The sequence below is a fragment of the Copadichromis virginalis genome, linkage group LG17, assembly GCF_057382275.1.
Source record: "Copadichromis virginalis isolate Kocher_CV1m ecotype Utaka linkage group LG17, C_Virginalis_male_GT1.1, whole genome shotgun sequence".
In the NCBI taxonomy this organism is placed as follows: domain Eukaryota; kingdom Metazoa; phylum Chordata; class Actinopteri; order Cichliformes; family Cichlidae; genus Copadichromis; species Copadichromis virginalis.
Genome location: NC_140634.1, coordinates 5086662 through 5113154, shown reverse-complemented (window position 1 = coordinate 5113154; position 26493 = coordinate 5086662). Strand labels below are relative to the sequence as shown.

The window sequence follows — 26493 nt, the reverse complement described above, 5'->3', positions numbered from 1 at the left end:
GAGGTAATAAAAGCATGAATTACTCTGTCAAAGTCTTATGGCAGGAGCTAGGCCTTCACCTCACTGAGGAGCTTTAGCTGCCTTATTCGCTGTAGTCATTTTTACACGTGCTCTGTAGCCCTGAACCCTTCCAGGAGAGAGTGGGAACAAGCGCTCAACACCTACACTGAACTCGCCAGCTTTGTGGTACAAAGTCTGTGTGCTGATGTGAGCAGTGCAGGTCACACAGCAGTGAAGCGGTGAGCACTGTGGCCTCACAGTGTGGAGCCTGTATGACACCCTCCCCCTGCCGTCCAAAGACAGCCATGTTAAGATAAATAGTGACTGGCAATCTGTCAAGCTCACGACCCTGACTTTGACAAGCAGTTAAGATGACAGATGGGTGGATGGAGAACATGGCTGACAAAAACTAACGCTGCGTGCTACATTTTTACAAAAGGGTAAGTTCAGACTGTGTCGTGACATTTTTCAGAGTTCAAGTATGAGATCAGCTTCTGATTTAGCTGCGACGCTGTGAAGTAATGTCACTTGTGACATAAAAGAAGATGCGGTGGTAGTCACGACACGAGCGGGTGACAAGTGTGAAAGAAGCCAAAGTGTTAATTAGGAGGTTTAAAGTCAGGTAAGGTTCATCATGGGCCTCCTGTCAACAGCCATCAGTGACTCTGCAGTTGGTTTGGAGTTTTATTTGATTTTAAATGATCAACAATGAAGCAGGACAGCACATTGTATGAGTGTTTTCAAAGTAATGACAACATCATGTAAATCTGAGCAGTGAGAAGGCAGCGGCCTTCAGCCGGTCCCTCAGAGGACTACATTTGCCTGCACACTTTCAGCAAGTTCAGCCCCTGTTTCCATTTCCTTTAACTGAAGTTTCAGCAAACGAAATGGGCACGAAGTTGTTTTTAGCTCAGATTAGTCTGATGTGTCTGGTCTCGACTTATGAACACCCTTTAACTTTTAATTGCATCTGAATGTGAATCAGTCAGCCTCCATGATGAAGGTTTTATAATCAAAAGACTTGTAATCCCAACTGCTAGCTGTGTGGGAAAAACAAGGCCCGATTTCACTATTATTACTGAGAAGCTCTCCGGTGTGGAGGTGCAATCATTTTGTAAGCAAAGACCTGAGATTCCTCCCTGTGCTACTGCCGGATTTTCTGCCATCCATCATTTTGTGTGCATAGGTGTCATTTCCCTCCCCCAAACAGTGGCTATTTCACTGTGGTGCAGGGTCTTTGTAGACTGCTGCCTCTGGAAACCAATCATAACAGAGAGAGAGGGGGGAGTCCTGCTGAGTGAATCTGATTTCCATGCTGAAAAGGTTTGTGAAGCCAAATGTAATTCAGCTGAGCTGCCATTATAGCAGCTACGGCTCTATTCAGAAGCTGCCTGCCTGAGCTTGTCCTCCAGCACCTGCAGCGAGCCGGCCGCCGAACAGAGGCGCAGAGGACTGATAGACATCGGCTCGTCTGACGGGTGCAGGCTTTATGAGCAGGAATGAATTAACAGTTGTCGCGCGCCTCAGAGACAACAGTGTAAAGAGAGGCTCGGTGAGAGGTTTCCAGAAAAGCTGTCAAATAATTACCGCTCACTATGCAGTATAGTTATATTTAAATTCAGGGCCTGTGGTACAAATGGGCTTCATTTCTCAAAGATCTACCAGAGGCAGTGCACAAAAATCAGCCAGTATCCGCTCACTGCAGACACATCAGTGTCACTGTGAATAAAAGATACCTTCTTGCCATCAAGTATGTATGTAAGGGGTTTCATGATCACACCAACGGGACGCTAATATCGGTCTTCATAAACAATTTTATGGTAGCTTCAGTAAGTGTTGCAATGATAACACGAGGGCCATCCCACTTGTGCCGAAGCTTTGCTGCCATGATGGAAACTGGCAGCTGATAAATCAGCCACACATTGCAAACACCAGCCAATAGCAGCCTTGTTAATTGTTACTGGCCTAGCAGCGAATCAGAAGGCAGCGTCTAATCGGAATCTGTTGTGTTAAATCAGTTTTACAGCAGTTAAATGTTCAAAGATGGCGTGATTTCAAATGTTGGAGTTTACAACCAGCGTCAAAATGTTTAAATAAAAACAAAAATTCTAAATCAGCTCATAAAAGAAGGTAAAGAAATGCACATTTAACATTTATCGCTACGACTCTTAAATAATATAGCCAAGATGACCATGTGCCAAGCCTACAAGCATGCTAGCAACCTGTCAAAAGTCTCAACTTCAAGTTTTGCGAAGATGATTCCCAAAACGTTGAGGGCCAGACGTCAAACCAAAGAGTTTGGTGCATGGCGGCAAACATTCATGCCACCTTAAAAAGGCCTCATAGTTCCATATTATCCTAATAGAGCACATAGTTCTCACACTTAAAACTTACTTGTGATTCCTAAAGTTTCTAAAAGCAGAGCCCTTTAATCATGAGCCCCCTAGTCTGTGGAAACAGAGCTCATAGTTTGCATTTGGGCAACAGACGGTACTTTTACAGGCTCTACGTTTTTTACTGTTCTTTTTAGGCTCAAAACTTTATTTTCATATAGCTTCTTTAAACCCAATTCTGAAAATGTTGGAACGATGTAAAAAAATTTAAATAAAACCAATTAAATGACTTAAAAAGCTCATAAACCCATAAATGTTTTCACAATAGAACTAAGAAAACATGTTTAAACAGATGTTTTACCATTTAATGGGGATAAAAAGAATTCTAAGGCAGCAACAAAAGGCTAGAAAACTAAGATATCCAAAAAAGACGCAGCTGGACAAAGATTTTGCAACTATTTAGATTAACTGGCAGCAAGTTAGCAACATGCCTGGGTATAAAAAGAGCATCTTAGAGACCCAGAGTTCCACTCATCTGCAAAAAACTGTCTATAAATTGTAGAACACTTGTGTTCCTTAACATAAAATTGCAAAGCCTTTGATCATCTCATCATCTACAGCAAATACCATCAAAAGATTTAAGAGAATATGGAGAAATCTCTGTGCGCACCGAGCAAATGAATACCGGATGCCTGTCATCTTTAGTCCCTCAAACAGACGTGACTGACATGGAAATCACCGCATGGGCTGTTTAATGCTGCAATTAGCAGAGCAACAAACTGATGAACTCATTAATCTTCTGTAATCTATTTTCTTCTTAAATATACAACTTGTCAAATGTGTCGATGAAAATATTTTCCAATTCATTTGTAAGTTAAGTGCTAATGTATTTATAGGCAAAACCTGAGAAATTAAGCCAACAATGAAGCCATGATGAAATTGGTGGTTGCAGCTCTAACTCTGTGGTGGTCAGGTTAATACCATCTTTGTGTGCTGCTTAAAGTTAGGTGAATGTACAGCTGCTGTTTCGACCTTTAATGGTGAAAACAACACGCTGAGAGAACCACAAGCATAAAAAGTGTGGGCGTCGAAAATAAAAGTCGCCGTAAAGCTACGCAGAACTGTTACACTTTGTCATCATGAGCTCTCCTTCCATCATACAGATTACAACTGATTTCAAATTAATGGTTTGAGCCAAGGGCATGCAAGAGCGTTTGAGTATTACAAGCACAGAATTAGTGAATCATCACCGCTCAATACGACATAATACTTACAATCACAAGCTTTAGGGGAAAAAAAGCAGGAATAAAAGTGTTGTACAACAAGTATTATGGGGGAGTAACTGTTCTTTGGCTAGTGAATGAAGGTGGAAGGGGGGGGAAAAAGAAAAAAAAAACCTTACAAGCCGCAGTTAAGTTCACCACCATTTGTCGTGTTTTCTGCCCCTCCATGGTCGTGTTTTGGAGTCAATTAGCTCAGCGGGCAGCAAGGAAAGAGCCTGCGACTGAAAGGCTGGAGACTCTAATCTAAAGTGAGGCAAAGGGAAAACCAACAAGTGCTTCCCTCTTCCCTTCATCAATAACTGTTGTCAGGACAGTCAATTACCTCTGAGAGCAGCCCAGCGGTCAGCTCTACAACGTTGTGAGGCTAATGGATATCTCACACTGTGTGTGTGTGTGTGAGCGCCGCCTGACAAAACAGACAAGAGGCCGGCCTTGGATGCATACGCAGAAACATTTTGTGTGAAATATAATGTGACTCTTCAGGGGCTGCTTTTTGTAAAGAAAGTGGCTGCATGCCTGGCTTTGAAAAATAATTAGTCAACGCTTAGGTGTGTGTAAGCAACTTCCAAGAAAATGAAAAAGGCACAGACAAATCACTGCATGCTTCGCAGGCTCAGCTCAAACACAGCAGCACTTAGCAAGGTGAAATCTGAATTAAATGAGTCACTGTGTAACAAAAGGGATTAAATGAAAAGTACAATAAAGCAGAGTCGTGAATTGGACCAACAGCAGAGAGGCTCGACTATCCCACAGGTCGTTTACTTTAGTTATCCTGACACAAGACCAAAATGCAGATTTCTGCTAAAATAACGCAAATTGGTCTCTTTGGTTTTACTCGTACACAGACCAATCGTGCTTAGATCGCTAGTCAACCTCTAAAGGAAAAAAAAACACTCATATTTTAGAGTCTTTGAGCCTCTCATCGTGCCATCTTTCTCAGCAACAAATTGATTAGCCATCACAGATCAACAGTGATCGGCTGGTAGATGTCATTAGGTTTGCAGATAGAGGTTAACAAGGCAGACGCCAACTGTCTGAAGAAGTAACTGAAAGACTGAGACTGAGCTACGCCTCAAGAGCAGCCTGGCAGGCGAGCCGGTCCGTTCTCTCAATTGGACCAAAAACTACATAAGTCACCAAATACACTCGTTAAGAACAGTTCACGCACCTGTGCAGCCAAGCCAAGCAAAGTCTATGTGTGGGGTGAACTGGGCTGACACCAATGTCTGGCTTTTCCTGGCAAAGAATAGACCTTCACTGAATAACTACACGTAGCAGTAAAGAGACAACACAGTGTGTTTGAAATCCTGTAATATACTACAGCAAACCCTGCCAGGAGAATCAGGACTGAGGGGGTTTCCTGTGTAGTATTTGGACTGCAGAGAGTATAAAGTCTTGATTATATGCAGTCGTCGACACCTGGTTATTCAATGGCTGAGCAGTCATTCCTACCATTCAAAGTCTGCTGCCATGGGTAGTTGAACTATAATGTAAATTATCCACAGTCAGGAAAACAACCAGGCACGAGGTCATCTGCGTTAAGTCTGGCGATCACTGTAATTCTACATCAGACGGACCCAAGTGGATCCTGGTGGACTTGAGGTATAGTTGAGCCTTAACAGACCCAGTCTAAACAAAAACCCTGCATCTTAGCAGGTGGATCTGGCATCTGTGTAAAGCACAAAGGCTGTGGATGAAGGGAGAGCTGCCTGCCGAGAAACACACATAAGGATGCCCTACGCATGCTTAAAGGCTCAGACGTTTAAAACTAGAAAATTACAATTAGACCTTTTACAAAAGGCTGTATCACATGAGCTCATTAGTGTTTCTAACCTCCACAGCAGAACGAGCAAATGAAGCCTGCTTGATGCCAGAACATGAAAAGCTCACATGAATTTGTAACACACCACAGTGTGTCATCTAACACTATCGGAGACAAAGCTCTCCGATTCGTCACAATAAATTCAAGTGATGAAAACAAAAATCCTAGAAACAAATGGCAGAGTCGTATTTCTGTGCATATGCTTAACCTGAGGGCTGATCAGCTCTGCATTTGTTGCACACACCCAGCGCTGATGAAGTGATGCGCTGCTGCAATCATGCCTGTGTGAGGACTGAGTGCTTGAGTTAGCCAAAGGGCAGAGAGAGACCGAGACACAGATGGGATGAACTTCAGAGAAATGAACAAGTGAGAAAGAAAACGTATGCAAGCAGAAACTGGACACCTGTACGTGACACAGACGTGACAGAGAAACACAGTGATCACAGACAGGACTTTACCTGATACAATGTGTTGCTGGTAGTTATAAGAGTTGGGAATTGCACCGATTGGAAGAGAGGCTTTGGGATTCCCTGGCTGCGCTTCCTCGTCATCCTCGCCAAAGTGGTGGACTTTCTCATACTTCTCCAAGTATCTGTGCGGCGGGAAGAGAGAGAGAGGGAAAACAGGATAAGCAAACATCTGAGCTACTTCCTTTTCAAGGTGCAAGGTTGTTTTTTTTTTAATGCACACAGGCAGATTTTTGAGAGCACAGAAGGGCTGAAGTCGATGTTTTAGAGTTTTAAGTTAGTTGTTGGCTGAAGCTGTTCTAAGAATGAGGGCAAACAAAATTTCAGATTAACTGGACTGCTTTAGAAAATGTGAAGGAGAACTTTATTACTCTTAACTGCATCTTCATAAGTTATACTTCTTTTCCTGCTGACAAAGGCCTCCACCCATTCATGCTACAAAGTGAATGCGTAATGCAACAATTAAATGACAGAAAGTTCCTGTTTTTTCAGTATCCACTATAGAAATGTATGACTTTTACAGTAGTAAAAGATTACTACTACTACTACAGTAGTAATCTTGCTATTTTTTTTTATTACAGGACAGTCTGTGCAATGAGCTAACAGAACTTTTTCAATAATGTTACACATTTATTTCTTACACTTTAAGCCCAAAGCATAATTTCTTTATCATGTCGAAAAGCAGAGGTATCATTTTCTACTTCTTTTTCTGATATTTAAAAATACCCGAGGGATTAAATGTGTCGCTAAACTTCTTTACAGTGACAGAAAGGAGAGCTTACGCTGGTCCAGCCCGCATAAGATCAAAGAGGGTCCGATGTGTGCCACAGTGTAAAATCAGTCTGACATCCCAGCTCTAAAGCTTTAGGAAACAGAGGCAACGCAAAGACCGTTTTCAATTTCAGCTTTTTCTAAATCCGGATCTCTGAGTCGGAGAACAAAAACAACAAATAACTTTTCTTCATACACACATTTCCTTCAGTGATATGGCTTTAAATAGCTCGGCGAGAAGAAGCCACAAAACAAAAGAGCAGCCGTGATGGCAAAGATGGAAAGAGCACAACTGGCAATGATTTGTTTATATAATAAAAAAAGGAAAGAAAAACCCCAACACAAATAATGCTCTGTGATAATCACACACTCTTGCATGGTGAAAAGTCCACTCTTGAATTTTCAGATAGTGCTAAACATGTGCAACTATGCCCGATAAAAAAAAACAACGAACAAACAAACAGTAAAACTAAAAGGAATGAAAGAAAATAACACTGTTTGTAGTTACTTCTCATAGTTGCGTTGGAGTAGGTTTATACTGTAAAGTGCCAACACTGAAGTACTACCATCCTTAAAGACACAGCTACTAGACGATACAGCCGACCGCATCCACAGTAATCTCTCACTGCAAAAAGCCACTGATTGGAAGAAGAAGAACCCACAAGCATAGGAGAAACTACACGAGGAAGACAGCAACTAGTGTGGCTGCCGACACGGATCTGAACAGACTGGCTGATACAAAGAGAGTCGGGTACGGAAGCACTTTGCGTTTGCAGCGGATAACCACTGGCTGATAACTGATTCTCAAATGATAACATCCAAATGATGCAATCATCCTTTTCAGACCACATGAGAAAATGCTTAAAATTTAGTAAAGCACCTAAAAGATCTCACAGAACTCAAGGTGAATGAGTTTCAGTTTGTATTAACATTATTCTCATGTCATCCTTAAACACACTTTAGCATTTTGTTGACATTCCTGCTGTGAAGTCAGCCGTGACCCCCTGTGTTTACAATGGCTAACGTAAGATAAATGCTTAAAGCTAATGTACTGTAACTAACATTACACCTTGTAGTCACATCAGTAAGCTACTCAGCAATCATCCCAGCATTTCAGTCTGTGTCCTGTCAGCAAAACATATTCTTAACATTTCCTGTTACTTTAATTTACAGATGAATGCTTTTATGTCCATTTTTGTGATTTATTTAGGCTAATAAGTCTAGCAGGTGGAGGGGATTTAGGGCAGTGTGTCAGATTCAGTTAATCTAGAGCTAAAGCAGAGTCTCTTTGAGGAATGCCCACATCGTTTCTGCAGACTCTCCTTGCTTCTGTTATGCATGTTGCAGACAGACGATTCACAGCTGGTCCAGCTGAAGAACTAAAAATGCATGGGTTGAGTGTCACTGGGTCTCCTACTAGGATGAGAAAACGTTGATGTGACCGACTCTGGACATCTCTGTGGGAAATGTGTTACAATAAACTATTTGGGAGATACTAGAGTGAAGTAACTAAGGGAAATATGTCAATTAATGTAACACACTTCAAATTACAAGCAGAGTTGAAGAATGAGACGATGGAAGTAAGATCAACACCTGCTTTCACTGGAAACAACAAAAAATTATATAAATAATGTGCTCAAATTAAACTCAAAGCAATACAAGTAAAAGGAAAACATAAAAAAACAAAACAAACAACTAAAATTTCCGTAATGAATGCGACCTGTACGCAAAAATGCCCTGAGGCCTTTGGGGTCACTTTACTGCTTTACTTTATTGATTGATTGATTGATTGAATCTTTATTTTGAACATGTTGAAAAAGTATATAAAAAAAATAGAATTAAAAGAGACAAATGAACAAAGCAAACAAAAGGAAAACGAGCAACCACAACTCCAAATAACGTCCATGTTCAAAAAGGAGCAGGAAGAAGCATAAGCTTATTTAATCCCACCCCTTTTCCACTATCTAGTATCAATAGACTACAGAAATACCTCCTTGCAATTACATTATATGTTATGTGTAATTTTTTTTTTTTTAAATATATACACATATATGTTTCTATCTATCCATACATACGTATATACACACATACGCACATATACACATTTTCAATAACCCCATTAACACCTCAAGGATACACAGCCTACAATTATATATATATATATATATATCCATACCAACAAACCCGTGCATGCGCACACACATGAAAATATTAGACAAGAACACCCTATCAAATCTCTACCTTTTCCCTGTACCCTGTAAAAACCATATCCTTAAACCGCTTTTTAAACTGCGCCATGCTTGGACTTTGCTTCATATCTTTACTTAGTCTGTTCCACAGCTTCACTCCACACACAGAGATGCAAAAACTTTTTAATGTTGTACGGATACGAGGATGTTTTAAATTTAATTCCCCCCTCAAATTGTATCCCCGTTCCCTTTTAGAAAACATTTTTAGAATATTGTCAGGAAGCAGGTTATTTATTGCTTTATATATAATTTGTGCTGTGAGAAAATGAACCAGATCTGTGAATTTTAGAATTTTTGATTTTAAGAATAGTGGATTTGTATGATCTCTGTAACCAGTTTTATGGATTATCCTTATGGCCCTTTTTTGTAATATAAAGATTGATGATAGCGAACATTTGTAAGTATTGCCCCAAACCTCTGCACAGTAATTCAAGTACGGTGCAATCAGGGAACAATAGAGAATGTGGAGTGATTTGTGGTCCAGAATGTGTTTTACTTTACTCAAGATTGAGACACTTCTTGAAATTTTGTTATGTATATGATTTATATGAGACTTCCAGTTTAATTTATCATCTATAATCACACCAAGAAACTTATGTTCAAGTACTCTTTCAATTTCCACACCATCTACATGAATCTGCACTTGTGCATTTCTAAGGGAATTCCCAAATAAGATAATTTTAGTTTTACTTAGATTTAGCGATAGTTTGTTCCTGTTAAACCATTTTTTAATTTTGCACATTTCTGAAGTAATTGTATCCAGCAGCTCCTTTAGATTCCCCCCAGAACAAAAAATATTTGTGTCATCTGCAAATAATACTAATTTTAATATATCAGATGCCTTACAAATATCATTTATATAAATAATAAATAATTTTGGACCCAGTACAGAGCCTTGTGGAACACCACAAGCAATGTCCAAGCATGATGAGGAATGGACACCCAGCTTCACAAATTGTTTCCGGTCACTTAAATAATTTTTCACCCATTGCAGTACAACCCCCCTAATCCCATACCGTTCCAGTTTATTAATTAATATGTCATGATTGATTGTGTCGAATGCTTTCTTGAGATCCAGAAATACTCCAGCTGCATACTGTTTCTGATCTATAGCATTCGTAATCTCCTCAATTGATTCGATTAATGCCAGAGATGTTGATCTTTTTGATCTGAATCCATATTGACTGTCAGAGAGTAATTTATATTTATCTAAGAATTTGTCTAATCGTTTATTAAACAGGTTTTCTAGGATTTTGGAGAATTGTGGTAGTAAAGAAACAGGCCTGTAATTTGTGAAGTGGCGTCTATCCCCGGTTTTATACAGCGGCACAACTTTAGCTATTTTCATTTTGTTTGGCACTTTTCCCGTCTGAAATGATAAGTTGCAAATATATGTTAGAGGTCCTACAATTCCTTCAATGACCTTCTTGACGATTTTCATGTCAATATCATTACAATCAGTAGATGTTTTATATTTACACATGTGTACAATGTCAATTATTTCTTTTTCCTCCACTGATGTGAGGAACATTGAGTTAGGGTTCCTATCAATCAGGTTTTCACTACATTCTACTGATGGCAGTGACTCAGGAATTTGTTCTGCCAGTTTTGGTCCAATATTTACAAAATAATGATTAAAGCTGTTGACCTTATCAGCAGTGTTTTCCATAATATTGCCATTATCGATAAAGTATTGTGGATAACTTTGTTGTCCAGAATTATTTTTAATGATACCGTTTAAAACATCCCATATTCCTTTCATATTATGTTTATTGTTGTTCAATATTTTACTATAATACTCCTTTCTACATACACGTATAATATTGGTCAACTTATTTTTGTATTTTTTATATTTATTTTCAGCATCTTTTGTTCTTTGTTTTAGGTATTCCCTATAGAGTGTATTTTTCTTTTTACATGCATTTTGTAAACCCTTAGTGAGCCATGGTCTATCTGAATATTTGTGCTTTCTGTTGTATTTTATTGTTGGACAGTTTTTATCGTACAACTCCATGAATATTCTTAAAAATATGCCATATGCAATATCAATATCAGCTTCTTTGTACACATTGTCCCAGTCCTGATTTAATGGATCGTTCTTAAATGCAGTCATCGTTTCTTCCGTCCTTACACGTCTGTATCTCAGTTGTTCTTCATGCTGATTTTTCTTATAATTAGTGTCATAAACTGCAAAAACTGGTAGGTGATCACTGATGTCATTAATTAATAATCCGCTCACAATGTTGTTTTCCATATTGTTAGTGAAAATATTGTCAAGTAAGGTGGCACAATGTGGTGTAATTCTGCTAGGCCTGGTTATTTTAGGATGTAAACTCAAACTGTACATAGTGTTTAGGAATTCGTCGCTCATTTTATGCTTTTTTGGATTCAACAGGTCAATATTAAAATCACCACAGATAAACATAACTTTTTGATTTGTTTTAGAGAATATTTCCTCTATGAAGTCATTAAATACTTGAATACTAGAGCCAGGTGTTCTATATATACAGCTAATTATTACATTTTTTTCTTTTTCCTTATAAATTTCAATTGTTATACATTCTAGTAAATTATCAATTACAGTTGTCATACTTTCTACCACCTTGTAGTTTAGGTTTTTATCCACATACACAGCTACTCCCCCTCCACTCTTGTTCCTTCTATTTACAAAATTCACTTCATATCCCTTATTAAAACTATGTTATGTTACAGCATTACCTGCTGGTGTTATTATGAGGAGTGCTTTGTGTCATCAAAAGGAAACGCCCCATTGCAATTAAACTCTCTCAAGGGTGTGCAGCCTACTACCCATTTACCTTTGAGTGATCTGACTTTATCTCATTGCATAACAAGGTGATATAGGCAGTATTTCCTCTAACGTAAAATTAGGACAGAGTTTGTTTGTTCCCTGAGTGTGGCAGCTAAAAGCAAATGTCTGCAACACCAGCATCACAAACAGGCCAGCACGGCCTCAACTGCGGCCCTCAAACCGGTTCTTTAAAATGTGAAGTCAAGCTCCTTACTGTGTGACTTATCACCCTGGCACCGAATCATGCAAATACTCAACTAGCTTCCAGCTCGCCAAAGGAAAAGGCAACACAATAAACACACCAGATTTCTCCCCCACCCCACAAAAATGCAAGAGTTCATGTTCACTCCTAAACTGCCCTGCAATCACTAGAACTGCAGAAACAAAGCAGGGAATGAAAGGAGCTAAACATCCTTTTATGGGCTCTGAAGTCTTAAGTAAAGAATGACATACAATGGAAATAAGCACACAAAAAGAAAGTACCGTCTTTGCATAACATGCACACCTCTCACAGTCATAAAGGGGGGCTTTGCATGCTTTCTTAAATTTTAAATGCCGCACTTTCCATGCACCTGAACTGCCGGTTGTTAGGCAACTTTGATTTCAAATGAATGAGCTACATACACATTTTCCTCACTTTTACCTGCTAAAAATCTATGGTAGAAGCAGCTGCAAGCCAAAAGCAAATTCCCTCTCATTCTTGGGAACTTCTCACTCAACTTGCATGGAAAAGAAAAAACGTTCCGAATGAGCATGTGACTGCAGATTCAGACTTTTTTTACATATCATAAATACCTCGTAAAAATGTGCACAAACTGCACACGCACACACACACACACACACACACACACACACACACAGTAAAATACCTTAGTATTACCAGTGTGGCAAGCCCAGCTTGTGTGGCTGTGAGTCACCGAGCGAGTGCTGTTTCTGAATTAGGCTCTGCTAGTTCATCGTGGCCGAGGTAATCCCCCGTTCGCTGGCTGCCGGGTGACACGCTGGACTATAAATACACTCAGCCTTCATTTGCAGAGAGAGACAGAAAGTGAGTGAGGGAGGAAGAGCAGGAGAGCGATAGGGCCTACTCCCGACTGCAGCGTCATCAACCGCTGTCTGAGTACAAGCATGAAGAAAGGAAAAAAAAAAAAAAAAAGGGGGGGGGCATGGGAAGAGGGGAGAGGAATGGGCTGCAGATGCTTGTGCCTTCACTTCCCCTTTTTCCCCACCCTCATGCGCGCATTTTGAGAGAAACATCAGTCCCTTGCAGCTTCAGTAGCACGCGACCACCAGGCAGCACAAACCGCCGTGGCTTGCCTCAATATTACTACAACCGTTTAGGGAAGTGTGTGCATGTTTTTTTTTTTGTTGTCACAGAGCGCCTATTTTCCCTCCAAAATAAATGGGCTGAGCACGCCCGCATGGGGGAAACTCGCAAAGCGCGAGCAGTGATGAGCAGACCCCGGCGCAGACAGCTACTGTCATTAGCGCGGCGTTATTTACGGACATCTGGATCAGGGATTGGGCACTCTAGTCTTCAGTTACTCTCAACTACCCAAATGCCCCCAGTGCGTGTCAGTGTATGAGAGTGGACTGCCCCCTGCTGGACGAGGACGCTGAGATTACAAACACACACAAAGTGAAAGTTTCTGCAGAGAAATGTTTGCTGGGGTTTAATGGAGTTGGCTGCCCAGCGCAGGCTGAGGGTGGTTGACTTTGTCAATAATCACGGGAGCGATTATGGAGGTCACTGAGCCAACTGAGAGCGGGATCACTGACAGCACTAACCATTTGTTCAACTTAAAGCCAGTACAGAGCATGCATGTCAACTGACTCATGATGATGCAAAGTTGCTTAAAGAAGACTAATCTTTTCCTCACTTTCTAACATGCATATAGCGTATATAAAAAGGGTGGAGACACCTTAAAAAAATTGCCAAAATTTCAAGTATTGATATCAGCACACTTTTTCTCCTTTTGGCGCTGAAAAATGTCAGTAAGCACAGAAATCCTCATACAGTCGTTTCATGCACTGCTTTGTTTACGAGTGGTGGACAGTCAGAAGAAAGCTGCCTTAAAAGCAGAGCAGCTAAAGCAGAGGAGATGTAACGATGCCCAGTATGAGACATATAAAGATTATTTTGAACTGTGAGTCATGCAAAGCCACTCCTGTAGAATCCACTAATAAAAATTTGGCATTGAGAATGAAAAGCGCCACATTGGCACTGTGCTCTGCTGAATGGAACCAACGCTAACTCGTCAAGGAAAAGTGTGACCCGAGTGTCTCTATCTTTTTTGGAAAATCCTGACATGAGCTGTTAAAGGGTCCTTTCCGCTGAAAAGGATGCCTCGGCTACATCGGACTTTGCGATGATAGCTTTTCACCACGCAGGCACATCATTGCCTTGTAAATGGAGATGGTGACCACTCACACATTTTGTCTAAAACCAGTTATTTTGTAACACTATAAATAGTAGGATGAATCATTGGTATGGCTGTATATTCAGAACTAGGGCTGCCACGATTAGTCGACTAGTCACGATTACGTCGACTATCAAAATCGTCGACAACTAATTTAATAGTCGACGCGTCGTTTGAAGATTTGTAAGATCCCAGAAGACACAGGAATAAGTAGTAGGATTTAAGAGTGTAATAACGGACTGAAGATGGCAGCACTGCATGTACAAGGATGCCAGCTGCCGTTAAACCCCGAAGAAGAAGAAACTGTGTCCCAGAATTCATAGCGCGGCCCTGCTCAGTTTCCAACAATGGCGGCAGTTAGTTAGTTTTAATGTTACTCTTATTATTCTTTCTGGGTCACAAAATAAACATTTAACATATTTTCAGACGAGAATGTAGCTGTGTAAACTTCAAACATCTGCTCAGTTTATCAAGACACCACATATTTTCAAAAGCGCTCCGACGTTTCCGGAGACGTCTGTTACCCACTAGCTCGTTAGCTAGCCGGAGTTACAGGCTCACTAGAGCCGGTGAGAACACCGGACTCCCGGCAAATCGTTTTCAAACCCACCCCGTCTTTCGCTACTCAGGTTAAATATATATAAGTCACTTAGAGAACTTAAAAATGATATTGTTTGGCTTTTTTCAGTATTTTATTTGTTCCTGAGTAAATCGGTTTGGCTGAGATTAAAGTTACAGTTTTTACACAGCTGGATAAATGTCAAGCAGACAACTGATTATCAGAAGTGTGAGATGCTCGAGAATATACTCAGGTGTCCTGTTATATTTTAGATAGCAAGGAGCAGACGTCTGAGTTTACTAAACTTCTCCAAAACAATCTGCAAACTTCATTAAAATTTAATAAACTATCATCTTGTCTTTATTTTTAGTTAGCACATACCTTAAACACTTAAAGCTGTAGTGATGATAGTTATATAAGAGCAGATGCATGCTCGTGCAATAAGCTGTACGTTTTACGTTCAATGGATGCATGATCTGATTAGTCGACTAATCGCAAAAATAATCGGTGACTAGTCGACTATCAAAATAATCGTTTGTGGCAGCCCTATTCAGAACATGCTAAAGTGTGATCCATCCAAACTGTAGCTGTGATTGGTTTTGTGGGTTCCACTATTGCCCCGACAAGAAGAAATCAAAAAGTATTTATAATTTCATTACTAAGGACATTTGTTTATATAATAAATGTAAAAGCTGCAATATTACACTGAGGGATTTTCTAGGCTGTTAACTGTCTGGCTGATAAAATTGGAGGGAAAACAAAAATCTGCCTAAGTGGTTAGTCTGAATGTGAGAAAACAGTTCAAACTGAGCACAGTCTAATGGATGAGGTTAGAGACAGTCTGTGCAAATATTGTGTGTGCATTTAAAAGTAATTTGAAACAGTTAATTACATTCTTCAGTAAACCAGTCGTATTTTAAATGCAGTTCATACATGTGGCACTTTAGGCTGTGCATAACACAATGACACGTGTTTACTATGTGTGGCCAACGCGATCAGAACGACAAGAGTCATTTAAAATAAATAAATTAAAACCTTCCCAAAAGCAGACACATTTTCTCGTTTGGCTCTGAAGTTATCTGCTTTCATTTCTTCATCACATCCCATCTGCCTTCACGGGTCCCGAATGCAGCAATGAGACCCTTTTAGACACTTAAGGGGGATCCACACAGCAAGCGCGGGGCAAGTGGGACCAGCGAGTGGGCTGGTCAACCCTACTAATATGTCAATCATTATTTTCCTTCACTCTTATTGGTAGATGCTTTGATCACTTGTGTCAAAGCTGTGGAAAGCTTAATCTGGGAGGCACGCCTGCAGAATAATGACTTTGGTCAGACAGACAGGTATCTGTAGGTGACACTTTGGAATCATCGGTTAACTCAAGCTGTACACTGACTCATACTTCTAGGGGCCGACAAGCAACATGCAGTTTACCTGTATGGTCGACTAGTGGCCCACATTCCTAAAACACAACATGCTAAAACAATTATTGAAGTCAGTGCTACTTCAGCTTACTGGGAGCGTGCTCAGCTTTAGGTTGCCAACTGGCTCAGGCTCTCTTGTAATTTGCCTCCCCCACCCCTCCTCACTCAGACCATCAGTCTATAGATCTTCGCTGCACAAGGTGCTTTGACTGCTCACGACTTTGAAGCCACATCTATTAATGAGGGCTCAGTTCACTTCAGTAAGATGTGACGGTTAACCTGGATGCCACCTTCCCTCAATTTGAATGCAGCCATCAGTGATATGCCTGTGCCTCCCCAGGTCAAAGTCTCCCGTGAGAAGGCCTATGAAAACAATAACACTTGTATGGGCTTATAAAGTGTTTCTCACTAGTGCTTGCTTTAATTGTCTATATAGCATGTACATAATCTTATCATGGGTGTCTTCCAGCACTAGAACATTAGAGATTTACTCTTTAGAGAGTTTACTCTTTTAAGACACGGGTTGCTATTAACTTGGGATTGACTAAAATACAGAGAATAAACTCCAGTTAAAAGCAAACCGCAAGCTAAGTCATGCAGTTCTGCTAAAGAGCTTAAGAAAATGGCAAAGTCTGGTTGTGGCTCTGCCAAATACATCTGCCTGTTAGCAAGGAAACTGAGAGAAGGAGATTAGGCTATCAGTGGTGGCCAACACTGCTGGAGGGCAGGTCAAATTACAGACAGACCCAAAAAAAAAAAAAAAAAAGTCCCAAGAGCCTTCAGATGTTATCTGTGATAGAAGGTTTGCTCTTGTATTGTGCAACATCTTCTACTAATGTGTATAAAACCACAGGAGGCGGCACTGGTCCACATGCCTCTCTCGATAACTCATCTTCATTTAGGCGACCCTGAGCAGCAGCTAGGATGGAGCAGGAGGAATACAAAGAGAGCTAATGCAAGCCAGATCAAACGCCACTTCATCCAGATGTTTCAGGAGAACTTACAGGAGGCTGTGCAGCATGGCACAGGAAGCAGTGGCACCAAACAGCCATCACGGTGCATGGCATAATCTGATAAAACGGTGTGAAAATTAACACCTGCTAGAAAAATATGTGTGCAGTCCAAAAGCTGGGCAATAGTTCAATGTTGTGTTTTCATTGGTTTGTTGCCTTCTAGAAACAGCAATATCACGTGTGTAAAGCTAAAGACCTGATGTTTAACGAACTGCACAGATATGTGTCGGTAGCGGTGATTCCACACTTTATCTGGAAGATCCGTGTAGAATGTGTAACAGCTGATTTATTGGACATTTATCAACTCGTTTGTTTTTACCATTAACCATTACTCTAAGACCAGAATCAGCCATTAACTGCTTCCCCAAAAGAGGATTTCGCCCTATACCGGACATACTCCAGCTCCACCAGCTCTGAAAAGCCATTCTAACCAGAACCTGCAGCAGGTGGAGAACTGGTTCATGTGTCATGCTCACCAAAGCTACAATGGCAGAGGAAGAGTCCATACATGGCTACAAATAAAAGCAAACAAACAAAAAAAAAAAACAGGTGTGACTTCATATTTAATTTGAGAATGCATGCATGTCTCCTGTTGCAGTGCACATGCACTCAAATGCAACCTACCATAAATAACACATCAATCTAAACCGACTGCCACCATAGACAGTACAAAAGATTGCTTTTCAGACCCAAAAGCTACATCAAAGTCAAGGTACAAGTGCCTTAGACATACATCCTTTCAGTGAACACCAGGGGGTGATCCCCAGGGTGGGGGGAGACTAACCAGAACATAAAGTCCATGTTGTGAATTTTGCTCATTTTAAGAGTCAGAAAACGTGTGACCGACAACCCATTAACCAATGAGTTTTAGTCATATCCATTCCTACTCGTCACATCTAGTTTGAAAACACCAACAGGGCAGCGGTGAAAGTATCCCAAACCAAAAGCAATGTCTATATTTCATTCTTCGATTGCAATGTAGATCTATTAACAGATGTTATCCCTGAAAGTTGCAGTTACTTCAAAAGGTTTCGGTCTCTTTGGGCAAAGCATGGTTCACTATACAGACAGAGTGACAGGACACAAGATCCCCAAGGCTGATACGATTCTATTCATTTGACACTTTCTCCTAAGAACATAGATTCAAATAAGCATAAATTTGCATTAATCATAATCCACTAGCAGTGATGTCATGCTCACATGAGTGTACCACCTTCTAATTGTAAGGGTCTAAAAGAAGGGTCACAAGGCAGAAACGGTTGAGAAATGCACAGCTAACAGAAGAGGACTTGATGTGAAACATCCTACTATTGAGTGAAATGAATAAACCCATGAGCGGGATTGCACCTGCTTCTCCGTGTTGCTGTTAGCTTTTAAAGAGTGGTCTGCACAAGAAGCACCCTGCTGAACTCTGGAGACAGATCGCTTAGTGTTGGCTGATTCAGCATCAAGCAGTATACACAAAGACCTGTTTCTGTTTGTCTAACCACAGTATTGAAGGAAAAAAAAAAAAAGCAAACTCATAAGCATAGCATGAGTCAAAAGGTGAATCCAATTTGAAACACTCATTAATGAACATGTCAACAGATCACTGTCACGTGTGCTCATCAAATCAGACTTATGATTTCAAAATAAATGCATTTTGAAAGAAGGCATTTGGATAAGTAAATATAACACAAGGGGCTTTCTGAAAACTCTCCCCGTTTAACAGTTTAAATGTGTTACTGAAAGCCAGAATAAGCCATAAGTACAAAATAAAACAACCGATAAATTGTCCATTTGAGCTTTTGCAGAAGCTGGAGTGAATGTTCCTTGATGTCAGGCTCAAGGGCCCTATTTCCTCCCAATGGGGTTGCAGCAGCGAGGGCAAACAAAGGTTAAAGCGGGGTATCCGTCACCTGACTTGGTTTCTAGGTACAGCACACCTCAGTTTGGGAACAAAAAGTAGTCGAAGACTAAAGCTATTTCAAAACACTCTTCATTCACTCTCAAATTACAGAGTTTGCCTGAACAAACTGCATGATGGTGTATTAGTGGGAACAACAAAAAAAAAAAAAAAAAAACAAGGTTGTGAAGGTTCAAAGTTTGCTCCAAACCACTTCCAAATAATATGAAACTACTAATGGAAGAGAAAACCGTGGGAGACGTGAAATTGTGTTGACTGAGAATCACTTGAATCGTTGCAGCCATGGGAAAAAGTGGAAGCAGTGTTGAGTAACTGGAGGCCAATCCAGCAAAATTCAGGGTAGAGTACATATAGATATGTCAAATTATAGAAGGGGGAAAAAGGTAGCAGGCTGACAGGAACAGATTTGGAGGGGAAACGTATAAACTGGCTGCAGTGATGTAGCAGACTGTCCTATTATCTCCCCAAACTCCTTAAATCCCTTTAAATTTTCACACTTTTTCATGTTGTGTACAAGTCCTGGCCATATTCAATATATTATTTAACACTCTCCTTCACCGCCCTCCCTTGGACAACATCCTTCTGTATGTCTGACTGACTGATCAGGGATTTTCTTAATGTCGCACCTCTTATTTACATATGTATCTCGTGCCCCAACACTGCCAGTAAACGAGCCCAAAAACAGAGCTGCGTCTTGACTGCGCCCTCAGAGTGTCAGAGTGATCTGAAGCTGGTGCTTTGATCCAGACACGAATCCGTCCACCCCTGAAGTTGAAATGAAATCAGCGCCATTGGTGAAGATTGATGTCAAAGCAGCGCTCACAACACGTTGAAAACGAGCTGGAAAAATGTTTCTGGCACGCGTCGCTCACTTATTACAGTGACATTCAGATATCAAATAGATGGCAGTGGGAGCTGGCACTGAACTTCAGCGCTGCTTATTACTCTGCGCTGAGTGGGAAGCGCTGACCAGAGAGGGGGGCCACATCGTGATCGTCCCATTCATTCAGAGAAAAGAAGTCAGGGCAACAGGCGGTGCGATCCTGGTGAAGGTTTTCAGAGCTGTACTTTTCTACCTGGGAACTCTTGGAAAATAATTCAGAGAGTGGATAAAATAAATAAGGAATGAACACTTTAAGATGGGCCTGTTTAAGATAGCAGACTTAAAAAAAAAACAAAAAAAAAACTAAACTGCACCCAACCTGACAATGCCCTTAATCATCACTTATAAAACACAAACTGTTGCCTGTGTGTTCACAATAGTTAAAGGAGCAAACATTGCTCACAAACTGCCAGGCTGTCAGTGGTTACAGCTGGTCATTCAACTGGATAATCAAGGTTAACTGATATTAGCAAACATCCACCCAGCTCAAGTGTCCTTGAGAGAGAGAGAGACACTGAATCAGACACTGAATCTGAACCCTGTGTACCTGCCTATGACCTCTGAACCCCCCGCGAGACAGCAAAAGAGAAATTTCCTCCACAGCATTTACAACATTCACCCACTTTTTGCCAGGCAAAAGTAAAAAGGGGGGGGGGGGGGGGACAGCATGCAGGGAAGAGAGAATAGTCTCTTCATTATCAGCGGCAGTTGAAGCAAGACAAGCCCTCGCTGCCCGCTGCCTCTGACATCCACTACACCGAGCCACCTCAGATAAACTTTAGAAAGCAGCTCCGAAGGCTCTCGTGACACAAGAGCGCAGCAGCTGTAAGCGAGGCCTCCTTTCCTCTATGTCTCATCTTCCTTCCCAATATTATAGGCAATAATTACAGTGACTAAGCTCAGCGAGACAGGTGAAAGAGTCTCAGATGGCCGTAACGTTTATTTATATCATTTTCTGACTCAAGTTTGCATCTGGTATTTATGAATGTGGTCTTGACATAAAATAACAGCTGCATTTATTGCTCAAATTGTCCACGCAAAGCAAACTTAAAGAAATCCAAAAGCTGTTTAATACTAAACCTGTTAGACACAGGCAAAAAAAGAAAAGAAAAAAAAGTCTTATGTCTGTTAAGTTTTACTTAGGCTGTGAGGATATCTGCATAAATCCCAGCACAGAAAACCAAACAACTTTGCACTGCAGCTACTTGCACTGTAGTAAGAGGAGGACTAGAGACGACCAACTGCTGTCTTGTCAGAGGTCAGGGCTTCCTAGTGGACCATTGCACCAAATCACATGATCATTTGCTTGAGAAAAGCTGTCTTGTAACGCATTCTGCCATTAACACTGATATGTAGCAGGTTAATACTTTGTAACCAAGGAGGTATTAAGACTTTGACCAATTCTAACTGCATCCATAACTGTTGGTAATCTGTGAACTATCAGCAGATAACTTGTTGACATAGAAACTTGCAAAATATCCACGAGCGGATTACAAGTGTTTCACTGCAGGTGTGATCCCTCGTAGGCAGGTGCTGGCGAGGGGAACAATCGTTGCATGCATGAGGAAAGGAGTACAGCGAAAGAGGCCAGCACCAAAACCACAAATGCCAGCTGTTGGAGAAGGCAGACTCTCATCATGACAGATAACTTGGGTTAAGAGTTTTGGAGGGGGGCTGTGTGAAATGCACATCAGAGCCCACATATCTGCTCAGTGGTGCATCAAAACCAAATGTCCTCTCCTGGCTACAACATTTTCACCAGTTTGACATACAAAAATCCTGCTTTAAACCGTGCTCCAAAAAAAACAAACAAACAAAACAAAACAAAAAAAAATCAACGCTACGATCCACACTTGACAGCCCTCACATTTAAGACTGGTGTTCTTATCTAGCCCTGCCACAGCAAAAGTACACAATAGAAACTTAAGCTGCCTGACACAATGTTGTCCTAGTGCAGGTTCCCAGCAGAGAGGCGCAGAGAGGGCTGGATCCTGCATGCTGACTCCATCTCTACATTTGTAAACACTTCCCACATGCTACCTGAGAGGACAAGAGCTGCATGCTCCGTGCCACTTACCGAAGGTAGTACTGTTTTAAAGCGAATGCAGCGTTGGAACAACTCCTCGGAAAGTTAAACTCCTCTCCAAGTTCAATCCATTGGTTTTTGTCAGATACCTGAAAAGAAGAAATGAGTTCGTTAAGAGATGAAAAACACCGGCGAACCACAAACAAAAAAAGAGCGGTTACACCGACAGCAAGCCATCTGGTCTGCCACAGGTTCCCCCCGCAAAAAAAAAAATGAGGCAACACTAGAATCATTAATCAATAACTTTTGGAAACTGCTCTAAAATATTTTAGGAGGAGGGAAAAAACACCAGAGTGTTTAGTATAAAATTATTATTTTTATAAGTTTAGCCTCACATGTGTTTATTAGCCGTGCTTATTTACAATTGAGTACAATAGGTACAACTGCCTGACTCCCTTTAGGTCATTATCGTTACTGTTCAGGCTAGTTAGCACTGTAGCTAACGAGCTAACTTGACTTTCCTCATTTTTGGCGTTAAAACCTAGCGGGGCTAAACTCCAGCAAACTGCCCCCGGCGGTAAACAAATGCTTTAGCTTGAGGCGACCCGTTTGAATTAGGAGTGGGCTTTTGGTAGCGTTTACTGTATGCACTGCATGGGCCTGTGAGGCCTACATTTTGTCATCAGCCATGAAGCCGAAGAAAGATGGCTATGGCGAGAAAGAAAATTCAGGCTTCCCCCCCCCCTCCCGGGTGAAAACTACCGGTAAAACCCCGGGCGAGACGCCGCGACCTAAGCGGTGTTTTCCTAGGCCGGGCTCCGAGCCGATAATCGATGTTAAACGTGCCCGCTAATTTTGAGTCGCTCCAACTGCACTCTGACTCGGAGCGGTTGTACACTCAATTCAAACCACACACAACAACACAAGCCACCACATTACATAGAGATACATGGCAAACTAGCACAAGGCCAACACCGACCCACTAACGCTGTTCTGGAAGCTTACACTTGTCCCGTGTTACCCATACGGAGTTGTGGAGTGGTCCACCGGGAAGTCCACGGAAGGCAGAGTGTGGAGAAAATAACACTTTTAGTTCGCACTCACCTTAGCAAAGCCACCTAAAGAGACGACTCTGATATAGAGAGCATTCAGATCCAGCTCTTTCCCACCCACGATAGGAATCTTCTTGAACGGCGATCTGTTGGAAAAACACAAGAAATAAATCCACATTTGTTTAAATAACACTTCTGGCAAACTCGCCGCTGCATGCAATGGTGATTTAAAGTTATATTTCTTGGAAATAAAGACGCCCCAATCTCACCCTCTGCTTTGGTGAAATTGCCGCAGCTCGTCCAGGAAAGCCTGTCCTTTCCTTCGCTGATCTAGTAGATTTTTCCCCGTCGAATTTGCCATTGTTTTTGCATGCAAAAACGGTTATACCCCACTTCAGTCGCTTCTTAAGACACCAAGGATCCCATACTCCGCCGGCGCTCAGTCATTCGCCAAGCTGAGTGTTTAAAAAAGTTAAAGAAATAGCTGATAGCAAGAAGAGCGGCAGCTCGCTAATAAAGACTGATGCACACAGAAAGCAAGCCCGATTCAAGCCCGTACTAAGTTCCAGCGAACAGTCGCAAATACGACCGATTTACCGGCAGGTTAGAAACGCCATGGCAGAAGGTGTTGAATTAATGCTTTTGGTCGCGGTTGTATTCGTTTGGAGTGGTTTGACAGTGTGTTACGGACGCAGCTCCGAGGCTATCGCACACACTGTAGAGCGGCAGAGGGATCCAGTTCTCAGACAAAAAGATGTGAAGGCCGCGGAGGCCGGCCTACCATGCGTGCAGCGACCTCTATGCCCGAAAGAGGAACTGCACCGTCCAGAACCGAGCGACCGCTGGAACAATAGAGACTGTTTTCTTTTTTAGGGACCGTCTGCCCTCTTCCCTCCGTGTGGAAAACGGGTCAGGAGGTACTTGGAAATGTCCCGTGGGGGAGGGGATAATACTAATTAATTGAGCACCCTTATTTTACCAATAAAATACGAGAACATATTAATCGCTGAATATTTTTATAAAAGGGAAAAAAATGCAGTAAAATTATTTCAAAATAGCCTTTACAGAAACTCTTTATAAACTGACAAGATATTTTTATTATGCTTTTCTACAGTAGAATAAGAAGTAAAGATACACTGTTCATCTCCTTCAGAAATGAATGAATATAGCGATCAAAATATCAGTAAATTAATAATAGTCTTTATATATGTTTTTTTTTTTAAATCCTGTAAACAATTTCCCTTTTAATGGTGATATTACCTAAATGTTTACATTGCACAGTATCCTGGTGCAGAGATCAGGGAAATCTTATATGTTCACAGTGACTGTGTAGCATTTATGGTGGTGCAAAATTTCCCTGCACACTGTAATTGCTAACTTTAAAGTTAAGGTTTTGGGTAGTTTGCATATGTTCAATACAGTCTTCAAGTTTGTTTGTTTTTTCCTGCCATGCTGCTTTCTTTTTTCTCTTTCTTTTTCTGGTAAGCTGCCACTATCCCTTGCTGACCACTTCAAAACGACTTTATCTCACGGGATGGTTGGAAATTACTCCTGATCCCTTTTTCCTACAACTGCCAAGCGGATATCTTCTTGATGGGGTTACATTCAACCATTACACGTACCCCTTTGCTCAATGAAAAACCTGTCACAAAATGGCGGAGACGTACGTTAGCAGACCCCATTTTGAGGAATTGACACTAGACAGTGGAAAAGTGCATGTCCCTGCGCGTGGTTTTCGAAATTGGGCTCTTTTTTTGCAAACAATGTGCGGCGCAGCGGAGCTCACCTCGCGTCTGTTTGGACTCCCCACCCGTCAACCGAATTCTGGGCTAACGTGTCGGTTAGGCGCTAGCCCGTTAGCTTTAGCGAGCGTTAGCAAAATTCGTCACTAATCTTTTCTGAGGGAATCGCGCAAAGCCAGCTACTCTGTCATATTTTACGCCGACGTGAAATCTAGTTCTACTCTTTTTCCACTGCCACTCGATAATAAGCGCTTTTTCTGGAAAGAAATTGTTGCCTCCGTGAACTCTTTGGACGGTAGCGGTGCCTGCTTCCTACTTTAGCCTGTCAGATTCCAATCCCCTGTAATCACTGCTAACAAAGTTACCTCTCCGTATGCCAGCTGCTTACATAGAAGCTCACAAACAGGCAGCAAGGATGCATATTTCCCCTACATTCATCAACCGCTAAAACCCTTTTATTACTCTCAAGAGATTTGGCTAACAATCTCTAGCCTTAACAGAAGGCTAACACTGTTAAGGGCGTGCTAAGTTTTGTAGCTACAGGCTAGCCGTGGTGCGTGCGTGCGATCACAGAGCAGTTGTAGCTAAGCCAAACAGCATTTAAAACTTAATTTTAACAGTCGAAAATTGTCAGTAAATTGTTTTTTATTATATTTGGATTTTTGGGGTTAATGCTACCACCACCGACCGGTTTTGCCGAGATAGCAAATGTAAATGCAGAGCGAAATGGTCGTTTATTACGCGTTGTCAGTAAAATGGATCTCTGCTAACATTTAGGGCAGAAACGTTCGTAAATGCTGTGACAGTTTACTGTCAAACACCAAAATGTTTATTCTGTGCATTTGAGTGTCATAAGTAAACGAAAACCAGCGGAATTGATTAACAACTAATAAAGAGTGGAATTGTTGGATACTGCGTTCAAATTTTAGAACTATTCTTTTAGAATAGTTAAGATTTTAACAGAGCCTGCGTTAGTGGCTTTATTCTTATAGTGAAGTACTTTTGAGGAATTTTTTTGGACTAAACAAGTGAATAAATACTACTTCTAAAGATTAGCTGTTTGTTCTAATAAATCCTTAGCCTGTTGTATGATAAATCACAGGAACCTTGAAATGCTTGCATGGTTCAAGAAAGTCAATCACCTTATACTTGTTTATAAGTAGAAAAGTTTTATCAGCTAATCTCCAGCTCATTTCCTTCCTCCCACAATCATAAATGTACCAACTAAGGTGAAAGAAAAATACTACAAATCACATTCACCATTATTAATTCATATCCCTAAAGCGCACATTGGGGAACAACATAGCTCTGTCTTTCCTCCATTCATTATAATACATTAATGAAGCGATGAATAGTGTGCTGTGGCTGCATTTGAAAGCTCCACAATCAGTTATGCCATCACTACAGAGGTCCTCATGTGATGTGACAGTCAGGCCTCTCATGACATATGGCGCAAATGGGGGCAGTTAGCCCAAGCTGCCTGCAAGCACGCAGACAAAAGATCCCAGTGGGATGCTAACCGCATGTAACGTCCTTACACTTCCCTCCACCCTGTGGCCTCTGCCGGAGCTCTTATCGCACAGGAGTCATAGTGTTGAGAAGCCGTTTGGTGGAAAAGGGCTCCATCTTCTGGTAGACAGGCATTGTGTGGAGGGGTAGTGAAGAGTCCCCTCATTGCCTTAGGAACATAATGAGGGATCAGTTGAGAGATTTTAAACTGGATACAGTGCTACA

At 41.2% G+C, this 26493-nt stretch overlaps 1 protein-coding gene across 4 annotated transcripts in view; it reads right to left on the bottom strand.

Moving 5' to 3' along the window:
• Positions 1-26493, bottom strand: part of arid2 (AT-rich interactive domain 2) — a 43768-nt gene extending 17275 nt beyond the window's left edge. Inside the window, exons 1-5 of one of the 4 annotated variants that reach the window (XM_085436161.1) lie at positions 24804-26493; positions 23287-23472; positions 23070-23163; positions 22017-22114; positions 5897-6030 (exon numbers count right to left, since the gene is read on the bottom strand). In XM_085436161.1, coding sequence (XP_085292287.1) covers positions 5897-6030; positions 22017-22114; positions 23070-23163; positions 23287-23378 — 418 coding nt within the window. In that variant the 5' untranslated portion in view covers positions 23379-23472; positions 24804-26493. The remainder of the gene's footprint in view (positions 1-5896; positions 6031-22016; positions 22115-23069; positions 23164-23286; positions 23473-24803) is intronic. The other 3 variants (XM_085436162.1, XM_085436163.1, XM_085436164.1) reach the window with 3 other exon arrangements.